General features: G+C 27.5%; 1 protein-coding gene across 1 annotated transcript; it reads right to left on the bottom strand.

Annotated features, from left to right (window-relative positions):
- Window positions 1–824: 824 nt before the first annotated feature.
- On the bottom strand, window positions 825–4,422 carry LOC148848062 (small ribosomal subunit protein eS1z-like). The gene is made up of 7 exons (XM_088950187.1): window positions 4,326–4,422; window positions 4,181–4,228; window positions 3,988–4,093; window positions 2,675–2,812; window positions 2,398–2,583; window positions 1,980–2,180; window positions 825–1,225 (listed from the first exon to the last, which is right to left on the bottom strand). The coding sequence occupies exons 1-7, from the start codon at window positions 4,334–4,336 to the stop codon at window positions 1,130–1,132; spliced, it is 786 nt and encodes a 261-aa protein (XP_088806313.1). The 5' UTR covers window positions 4,337–4,422; the 3' UTR covers window positions 825–1,129.
- Between the last annotated feature and the right edge of the window lie 7,438 nt (window positions 4,423–11,860).

The raw sequence follows: 11,860 nt of genomic DNA, 5'->3' as shown, positions 1-11,860 counted from the left end.
CCCCTCAGCTGCATATGACATTCCTTATTTCAAGAACTTACCCTTTTAACTGTTAAAATACCCTTATTATCAACCGGTTTTTAACTAAAAAGGGGATAAGTCCTTAAAATAAGGAATACCAAATACAGCCTTCATCTTCTTTTCTTTTATTTTTTTAATCAAGACTCATAATCTCTAGACCATACCCAATAAGCCATAATCTCTAGACCATACTCAACTTTCAACTTCGAATATCTTCCTGGCACCGGCCAATAATCAGCTTCTACAGAGGATTACAAGTAAAATCTCTGTAACCTCTAATACTACTTGGAAACCACTCAACTGCTGGCCCAGATGCTTGAAACATTGGAAGGTGGAAATTGGCAACTAATAGGCCTCACTCCGTATATGGGCACATTCTGGGGCCCACACTCTACACATCAGACCCACACCATGCTGCCTAACCCTTAATTGTCTTATAATGGCCCAACTGTGAAGATGAATGATGGGAGTGGAAGCATCACCTTCAGGAGAGCTGTCTTCTTAAAGGGCAAAAGGGATTCCAAATTAGGGAACTGAAATAGCATATTTGAACGGGAAGCTCAATATCAGCATTAAAACTCGCAATAGATGTCACTATGCTCAGTTTGGTAATAGTACGTATGCAAATAAGTAGAGTGCAGAACTTGTATTTTATACTATTTTGTATGTATTTGCACTGTACATATTTGCATTTGTACTCTTGGAGCGAGTGTTCTACCACCTTTTGTGCTGTTGGAGTGGAGACTATCCTCGTAGCAATGGAAGATTACATCCTTGACAATCCACAAAAGTTGCCTCTGGGCTTTGTTAAAATAATGTACTTTAAAAATAAAATGATAAAACATTTCATTAAGTCGAGGCCCTCGACTTTTTGTTCAACTATGGAACAACAAAGAAAATAAAAAAAAAAATCGGAAGCATTTAAAATAAACATCTCTATGAGATTTAAGGTACACATTTTCAAGTCAAAACCGCTTTACTTCTCACAATCTACTCAAAAATTCTAAATAGGAAAAGTCTCTAATTAATCTCTTTAAGAGAAGGGATCTGAAAGACATTGAGAATTGAAGAAATCTTAAAAAGAAAACATATTGTAAAAAACCTTCATTTATGCTCCAACGACCTCAGTCTCCCCTTCTGCAATATGATCGTCTGCTGGCCTCTCCATTTTCACACCAACATCTTCCGAATAGTCACCATGAACCTGTAATGACAACCAAAATTGGTTCAGAGTCACCATCAGCAGTACAGCAGAACATGGTAAACCCTTTCCGTGAAAGTAGACACAGACGTAATAAAATTGATGCAGCAGTATCCTGGACTGACCTACACAGTAAATTGATGAGGCAGTTTTGTAAAGGTTTCCTTACCTTTCCCTTCCTTTCCTTACCTTTTCCATCAAACAAAACATTGCCTAAAGTACCAATAAAGGGGTCAAACTATATCTTTTCTACAAAAACATTTTTCAGCTTTTCATGTCTCTTCCAGGATTTTGTACTTGCTTTTGTTTTGATATGCATTTCCTGCCATACACTCAGTCTCGGTGTTTTGGTCAAAGACTCAAAATACATTATTTGCTTATTTGGATTCGAGCTAACTACTATTAGATTAGTATGCTCCCTACAAATCATGGTGTTTTTCCTTGAAAGAGTTACATAACAATCACTCTCTCCAACTTAATTTGACCTGAAAGCAAGTAGGCACCTATAGAAATTCCAATGAAAGGCCTCTCTATGCAATTGAGTTATTGGCATTATGTATACATCTTTTCTACAAAGTTTCTTTCAATTAGGAGAAAGTAAGAGGAGCCTATAATGATATTAGTATCATCACTGAAGTAAAAGTTTTCCCAGTTTTACAAGCCCAAGTGCAAGCATGTCTTCTCATCTTCGATAATTATGCCACGACTAATCCCTTAAAATTGCAAAACAATATGTGAAAAGGTTCGAGGGACATACCTCCATCAACTTGCCAAGATCAAACTTGGGAGCCTTCAAGATCTTGACTTTACGAATGAAGACATTTTGTAGGGGATAAATGCTTGAGGTGGCCTTTTCAATCTCCTTTCCAATCACCTCGGGTATGAATTTCTGCACTAATTCCTTAAGATTACAAGAAGTTGCCTGGTTTACCATGATTTCTCTCATCTTACGGCGGATCTGAAAAATATGAATAGGCATGACATCAATCTTGTTACACATGCAAGGTGGGCAAAGACACTAGATGAATATGCAGCTCTTATGACGATTGATTATGAAAAAAAAAACTGTGATATGAGACAAGAAACAAATGCAAACCACAACTAAGTCTTCATTGCAAACATGCGATAACCACGAAATCTGTAGGAGAAAACAAGCTCTTAAATATTAAATCTACCTGTCGAATTTGGCTGGATTGTGCATAACAGGTCCGTTTGACCTGGTTAGGACGTCTCTTGGTGAATCCAATGCAGAACATCCTTAGGGTGTAGTTGTCTGTTGTCTTGACATCCACATGGGCCTCAATCAATGTCTGCCACTTTCGCACCAAAGACCTCAACTTATCTGTGGTGAAATTCATCCCCTGAATTATCCTAACTCTGTTAGAATCTTATTATTTATCAATCTCCTATAACAAATTAGTTATAAATGAAACCACAAATGCTTATATTTACCCAAAAGTCAGTAAGCACATTCCTTCCTTGGACATCCTCAGCCCTCAGCCGGATCTTCCTGTAGGACTGGTCATCATCAGCCTGCAGATCAGCAAGGGATATCTCAAACACTCGGTGTTTGAGTCCTTCAGAAGCAATCTGTAGAGATAAAAGAAAATTGTAAGACTACATGCTGCCTGTGTAAATGGCAGATGTCATACTCTTCCAAAAGCACATAAAAACAGGAGAAAAAGAAAACAAATATTAATTATTGTGCATACTGCAGTCAACAACCAAAGTTGAGATTTGGGCTCTGAGCTGTGTTAGGAAGTGAAACGGGACTTCCCATTTTTACAATCTTGTCAGAAATGACTGCAGAGGAAAAAGAACTGCAAATCTGGAAGTCCAGGAAGCTAGCTACAAAGATTTTTAGAACCAAAATAGCAAAAGGGTTATCTTTTAATTCATTATTTATGAAACTTTTTTTATTCTGTTAATTATCAAAAAAGAAACCAGTAACCATGATAGGCATGACCAACCACTGAATACAAATTTCCAAAAAGTGAAAGTATAATGCCAACCCCTGGTCACATTTTTAATGAACTTCTAGGGCAACAGCAAATGTCAACAAGGAGAACAAGAAATTTTCACATTTCAATGATTTCTCATAGAGCAATTCGTAGAACACATCCACAAAAAAGTAGAAATAAATTCCCATAGGCCTAATATTATGGCTCCAATATTTGACATCTAAATTATTATTTGCCTCTTTTAGGCTTGCTACAGCCCAGGAAAGTTAATTGTAAACAAGTAGCAGCTCTAACAAAGTGTCATGAAAGCTTGGCTCACAGGCACAAGCATGTCTAAATTGTCCGGCAGATATCAAGTCATGGTGGATGGTTAATGAAACCCGTGATGCACAACAGTTATTCTCACAACAAAGAGATAATGGAGAGTAACAGAACCGCCTATATCTATATTTACCAAATCGCAGTAGAGACTATAGGTGTTTCTTAATTATTTCATTAAAACTCTATCTAAAATATATTCAAGTTGAGATCTCAAAAAACTACTACATCATCGAGTAGCATACGGAAAGAACCAAGGACAAGGGAAGAAATATGTAAGGCTGAAAAGATTAAAAAGTATATACCATCATTGCTTTATCATTTATATGCTTCTAATTACTAAAGCTTTCGTCAGCAGATTTTTGGTGCTCTTGCACCAAATTCTTTAATTCTAGCATGGAGACTCGTACAAAATATTTAAAGATTTCAGAACAAAAGCACCCAATGATGAAAAATTATCAGATGTAAAAGGAAAGAAAAAATGACCTTGGTTCCCTGAGTTCTAGTAACGAGGGTCTTCCCAACATTTCTGGTAGTGAAGATCGAAGGTGCCTTGATGTCATACCAATCCTTCTTGGCGAAGGGGTCGACTCTGTAAGATGAAATCAAAACCAAATAAAATCGCAATAAGAAATATTACAATGTCAATCTACAGTTTCTAAAGTTTTATTCAACTCACGCCTTCTTCTTTCCTCCCTTCTTTCCTTTCGATATCCTCTTGTTCTTCCTGTTAGAGAGAAAAACAAACAAAACCGAATAAACCAAGCTCAATAGCTGCAAGTAAAGACTGTAAAACGCAGGAAGAAATGACAAAAGAGATGTACCCGACCGCCATTGTCAAAGGAGATGAGGTTTCTAGGGTAGCCTCCGAAGCAGAGCACGAAGACGACTCTGAGTGCAAAATACCCTAATCCTCAACCCTAAAGATATGCGATTTAACTCACACATATAGCTCCAGCGCAAATAAACTCATACCCTCCGTTTTCAACCGAAACTACAAAATTGCCTTTTTGTAAAATTACTAAAACATCCTAAACTCGTTTTTTCTTTATTTGATTAATAATATCCAAAACTCACAGTTCGTTGTAAACATGGGCTTTTCTTTTTATAGATAACTAAATAATAAAAAGATTCATATACTAAAATACCCCTTATAATTTTATGGATTTATTAAAATCTATATTATAGTTAGCATTTTACTAAAACACCGCTTATAATTTGTAATACATTTAATCAATCTTACATGAAAAATAACAGTATTGACCTAATGTTCATTTAAATAAATTTAATCAAAATAAAATAAAAATAAAAATATCATTTTTCCCTTAATAAAACTTGGGCAACCACTTGGCTACATTTGTTCAATTTTGTTTTTTATACAAAAAAAAAATTGCTAGGGGTATTTTTAGAATAAAAAATCATAGGCCTAAGGGCAAAACAAACATGCTTAATGAAATCGAGGACCTAAGGCCCCAACCTCAATTCTGAAATTAACCCCCATCCCCGTTCCCTAACGGGGATGGGTTCCTCATGGGGGCCCAAATCCCCAAAATATTTTTAGATAATAGTATTTTTAAAAATAAATAAAAATTTAAAATTATAAATAATGTTTTACATATGTTTTGATATATATAATATATAAATAATATAATAGTATATTTAATATAAATAATATTTAATACACACACATAGAGGTCGGAGTGGGGCGTGGACCTCAATCCCCATCCCCGACCCCGACCTCGATTGGAGATTCCTATTAATCCTTGTCCTCGCCCCTACCCCGCCAAAGCAATCCCCATCCCTAGCCCCATTGGGTCGGGGAAGTTAAGTCCCCGTCAGGGATGGGGAAAATTGACATTCCTAAAAGTGTGTTCTAATAAATGACCCTAATAAAAACACATAAGAGTATACAATTGTTTTCATATTTTATGTACTACTTTTAATAAAAATTTAATAATACAAAAATAATAATAATTAATTTCAATTAGGTTTATTTATCAAACTAATGAAACCAACCAACCCAATTAACTCGACCTGAGTTTGTCGGTTTTCTAGTATTCTAGGTTGGTTTTGGTTAAAAAATTTCCCAATTTGATCAAGTTAGATCAATTCCACTTTGGCCATTTGTAAACCGACTAGAATCAAACGACCTAACCATGGATATATATTAATATTTTATATTTTAAATATAAAAAAATGGGAATTTTCCCATATTTCTTAGTCTAAAATGTTTTATATCATAAATCTATTTTTTAAATCTATTATTTAATAATCACATTGTAAATTTTAAAATTAAATTAAATTTTTTGAACAGATTGACCAAACAAAAAAATTGACCCAAACCAATACAACTTTAGTGGGTTGGTTTTTAAATAAATAATAATTTTAAATTATAAATAATATTTTAAATATGTTTTGATATATATATATATATATAATATAAATAATACAATAGTATATTTAATATAAATAACATTTAATACACACACACACACACACACACATATATATATAATCGAGGTTGGGATGGGGCGTGGACCTCAATCCCCATCCCTAACCCCAACCTCGACCGGGGATTCCTATTAATCCTCGTCCCCGCCAAAACAATCCTCATCCCCAACCCCATTGGGTCGGGGAAGTCAGGTCCCCGTCAGGGATGGAGAAAATTGTCATCCCTAAAAGTGTGTTCTAATAAATGACCCTAATAGAAACACATAAGAGTATACAATTGTTTTCATATTTTATATACTACTTTTAATAAAATTTTAATAATACAAAAAAAGCAATAATTAATTTCAATTAGGTTTATTTATCAAACTAATGAAACCAACCAACCCAATTAACTCGACCCAAGTTGGTCGATTTTCTAGTATTCTAGGTTGGTTTTGGTTCAAAAATTTTCCAATTTGATCAAGTTAGATCAGTTCCACTTTGGCCATTTGTAAACTCACCAAAATCAAACGACCTAACCATGGATATATATTAATATTTTATATTTTAAATATAAAAAGTGGAAATTTTCCCATATTTTTTAGTCTAAAATGTTTTATATCATAAATCTAATTTTTAAATTTATTATTTAATAATCACACTGTAATTTTTAAAATTAAATTAAATTTTTAAGTTTCAATTTTTTGAACAGATTGACCAAACCAAAAAGTTTAATCGGTTTCAACTGACCAACTCCCTAAACCTGACCAGGTCAATTTGGTTGGTCAAATAGCTTACGACTACACCGAACCAACTCATGAACACTCATAATTTCAGCGAACTTAATAGTTTTATCTCTAATAAACAACAATAGTTTCATCTCCCATAATTATTGAAAATTTATAGAAAAAATACACAATTATTGAAAATATATTGATAATGAAAACTACAATAATTATAAAAAGTACAAAAATACAGTAAATACTAAAATATATATTAACTTAGTCGATAAATAGTATAATCTCAAATAATAGTTTAATCTATATTAAATATTAATCAATAACTTATAACAAAAACACAATAAGTACAATAAATTAATTTTAAAATTTTCAAAAATAGTAATGTAATCTCCAACAATTATTTAAACTTTTCTATTAAATAACTTACCAAAATAAATTTATAAATACTTATTGAAAATACATTTATCACAAAAGACAATAAGTATTAATTTTAGTATATATAATTATATAATAAATATAGATTAAGAGTTTAAAGTTATTATTAATAAATATTATTTTTTTGAAAGTTATTTTCTAGAATTATTACTTGATATAAGTGAAATTAATTATTTATAGTATTATGTAAAAATATTAAATTATTATTAATTTCAATATTACGTTATAACTACTTTTCTACTTTATAGATTTTTTTTTAAAATTTAATACATAATTTATTTATTTTATCTATTTAAAATCTAGTTATGTTAAATATTTTGTTATTTAAAATACTTAGTTATTTAAATGCTTAAATAATATGTAAAAGATTTAAATTTTAAAATATTAATTATTTAATGAATTTAATTTTCCATAAAATAATAATTTATACTATGATTACATAATTTCATTATTAAATCTGTAATATATTAAATTACTATTTATTTAAATATTATGTTATAATTATTTTTCTACTTTGTAGATATTTTTTTTAAATTGATTACATAATTTTGTTATTTTAACTATTTAAAATCTAGTTATGATAAATATTTAGTTATTTACATATTTTAATAATCTATAAAATATTTAAAATTTTTTGTAATTTGAATTTTATTTATTCAAAGCTATTACATATTATTAAATATTTAAAAAACATTTAAATTGATAATCCATGAAAACATAATTTAAATTGTTAGTACATAATTTTTTGAAATATTTTATAAAAATATAAAATTATATTTTTTTGTGTTTTTAATAAATATTTTAGTTATTTTATAATTTTGTTAGAATATTTAAATAATTCTTAAATTTTTTTAATCCATAGTTTCTTTAGATAGATATAGATAAAACGTATAGGAGAGGGTAAATAGGAATTAGAGATAATTTAGGAGATAAAGTCTCTACTAAATTAGAGATAATTTTGGATATAAATAGGAGTTAGAGATAATTTAGAAGATAAATAGGAATTTAGGAGTAATTTTATGAGAAGAGATTATTTAGGTTATTGGGAAAGTGCATCTCATTCGTTGTTTAAAAATGACATGGAATTAAAAAATAAAAAATGAGAAAATAAATAAATAGCTTCTCTCAAAGGCGAGACATGCTGGTGGTTTAATACATTTTACTTTGTGGAAATTGTTTTTTTTTTAATTTTTTTTAAATAAATAAAGAAATCATATTCTTTAAAAAACTTGATTTTTAATAATAACTAGCGGGGATTGAGCGATGCACGGGATTTATTAAGAGAAAGCTAAATAATAAAAAGTGCGATACACTAAAATACCCCTTATAGTTTTATGGATTTACTAAAATCTACCCTATATTTAGTATTTTACTAAAACATTACTTATAATTTGCAATGTGATTTAATCAATCTTCCATTAGGTTGGCTTTGGTTCAGAAATTTCCCAATTCGACCAAATTTGATCAATTCCACTTCGCCCATTTGTAAATCGACCAAAATCGGATGACCTAACTATGAATATATATTAATATTTTATATTTTAAATATATTTTTAATATGAAAAAGTGGGAATTTTCCCATATTTCTTAGTCTGAAATGATTTATATCATGAATCTAATTTTTAAAATTATTATTTAATAATTGCACTCTAATTTTTAAAATTAAATTAAATTTTTTAGTTTAAAACTTTTGAACAGACTGACCAAGCAAAAAAATCAACCCAAACCAATACAACTTGAATAGGTCACTTTTCACAAAAGGTTAGTTGGTTTCAACTAACCAACTCCCTAACCTGACCAGGTCAATTTGGTTGGCCAAATAGCCTACGACCGCACTGAACCAACTCATGAACACTCATAATTTCATCTAAATTAATAGTCTTATCTCTAATAAATAAAAGTAGTTTAATCTATGATATTATTGTAAATTTATAGCAAAAATGCACAACTATTGAAAATATATTGATAATGAAAACTACAATAATTACAAAAATACAATAAGTACTAAAAATATATTAACTTAGTCAATAAATAGTATAATCTTAAATGATAGTTTAATCTCTACTAAATATTAAGTAATAACTTATACCAAAAACACAATAAATACAATAAAATAAATTTAAAATTTTCAATAATAGTAATTTATCTCCAATAAATATTGAAAGTTTTCTATTAAATAACTTAACAAAATATATTTATACATACTTATTGAAAATACATTTATCACAAAAGACAATAAATATTAATTTTAGTATACATAATTATATAATAAATATAGATTAAGAGTTTAAAATTATTAATAATAAATATTTTTTTGAAAGTTATTTTCTCGTATTATTACTTGATATAAGTGAAATTAATTATTTAAAACATTATGTAAAAATATTAAATTATTATTAATTTCAATATTATGTTATAATTATTTTTCTACTTTTTAGATTTTTTTAAAATTTATTACATAATTTATTTATTTTAACTATTTAAGATCTATTTATCTTAAATAATTTTTATTTAAAATATTTAGTTGTTTATATACTTAAATATTATGTAAAATTTTTAAATTTTAAAATATTAATTATTTATTGAATTTGATTTTCTATAAAAGCATAATTTATAATATGATTACATAATTTCATTATTAAATTTGTAATATGTTAAATTATTATTAATTTAAATATTATGTTATAGTTATTTTTCTACTTTAAAAGGAATTTTTAAAAATTATTACATAATTTCGTTATTTTAACTGTTTAAAATCTAGTTATGATAAATATCTAGTTATTTAAATATTTAAATAATCTATAAAATAATTCAAATTTTTTTGTTATTTGAATTTTATTTATTTAAAGCTTTTACATAATATTAAATATTAAAAAATTTAAATTGATAATTCAGAAAAATAATTTAAATTGTTAGTACATAATTTCGAGATATATTTTGTAAAAATATATAATTATTTTTTGTGTTTTTAATAAATATTTTTAAGTTATTTTTTATTTTTTTAGAATATTTAAATAATTCTTAAAATTTTTAATCCAAACTTTCTTTAGATAGATATAGATTAAAAGTATGGGAGAGGATAAATAGGAATTAGAGATAATTTAGAAGATAAATAGGAATTAGAGATAATTTTGGAGAAAGTGGGGGATAGTGGGGGAGGTAGTTTAGGAGTAATTTTAGGAGAAGAGATTATTTAGGTTATTGGGAAAGTGCATCTCTTTGGTTGTTTAACAAATGGCATGGAATTAAAAAAAATAAAAAATTCAAAAAAAGGAGAAAATAGATAAATAGCTTCTCTCAAAGGAGAGACATGCTGACATGGCAGATATATATATATATATATATATATATATATATATATATATATATATCATTATTTTAACTATCTAAAATCTAGTTATGATAAATATTTAGTTACTTAAATATTTAAATAATCTATAACATATTTAAAGTTTTTTGTTATTTGAATTTTATTTATTTAAAGCTTTTACATATTATTAAATATTTAAAAAACATTTAAATTGATAATCCAAAAATAATAATTTAAATTGTTAGTACATAATTTCGAGATATATTTTGTAAAAGTATAATAATTTTTTGTATTTTTAATAAATATCTTAAAGTTATTTTTTAATTTTGTTAGAATATTTAAATAATTCTTAAATTTTTTAATCCAAACTTTCTTTAGATAGACATAGATTAAAAGTATGGGAGAAGATAAATAGGAATTAGAGATAATTTAGGAGAAAAACTCTCTACTAAATTAGAGATAATTTTGGAGATAAATAGGAATTAGAGATAATTTAGAAGATAAATAGAAATTAGAGATAATTTTGGAGAAAGTGGGGGAGGTAGTTTAGGAGTAATTTTAGGAGAAGAGATTATTTAGGTTATTGGGAAAATGCATCTCTTTGGTTGTTTAAAAAATAATATGGAATTAAAAAAAATAAAAAATTCAAAAAAAGGAGAAAAAGGGAGAGACATGCTGACATGGCAAGACCACTTTATATATATATTTCATTATTTTAACTATTTAAAATCTATTTATGATAAATATTTAGTTATTTAAAATTTTAAATAATCTATAACATATTTAAATTTTTTTGTTATTTGAATTTCATTTATTTAAAGCTTTTACATATTATTAAATATTTAAAAAACATTTAAATTGATAATCCAAAAAAAGCATAATTTAAATTGCTAGTACATAATTTCGAGAAATATTTTGTAAAAATATAAAATTATATTTTGTATTTTTAATAAATATTTTAAAGTTTTTTTTTAATTTTGTTAGAATATTTAAATAATTCTTAAATTTTTTAATCCAAACTTTCTTTAAATAGATATAGATTAAAAGTATGGGAGAGGATAAATAGGAATTAGAGATAATTTAGGAGAGAAACTCTCTACTAAATTAGAGATAATTTTGGAGATAAATAGGAATTAGAGATAATTTAGAAGATAAATAGGAATTAGAGATAATTTTGAAAAAAGTGGGGGATAGTGCGGGAGGTAGTTTAGGAGTAATTTTATGAGAAGAGATTATTTAGGTTATTAGGAAAGTGCTTGGTTGTTTAAAAAATGACATAGATTTAAAAAAATAAAAATTCAAAACAAGGAGAAAATAGATAAATAGCTTTTTTCTCAAAGGAAAGGCATGTTGACATGGCATGACTTGTTTTAATATATATATACTAGTAGGGACTTGTGCGATGCACGGGATTTATTAAGTGAAAGGTAAATAATAGAAATGG

Source organism: Nelumbo lutea, chromosome 6, assembly GCF_056320005.1.
Source record: "Nelumbo lutea isolate HS-2025 chromosome 6, American lotus-T2T, whole genome shotgun sequence".
NCBI lineage: Eukaryota > Viridiplantae > Streptophyta > Magnoliopsida > Proteales > Nelumbonaceae > Nelumbo > Nelumbo lutea.
This window is presented reverse-complemented; position numbering and strand designations above follow the sequence as displayed.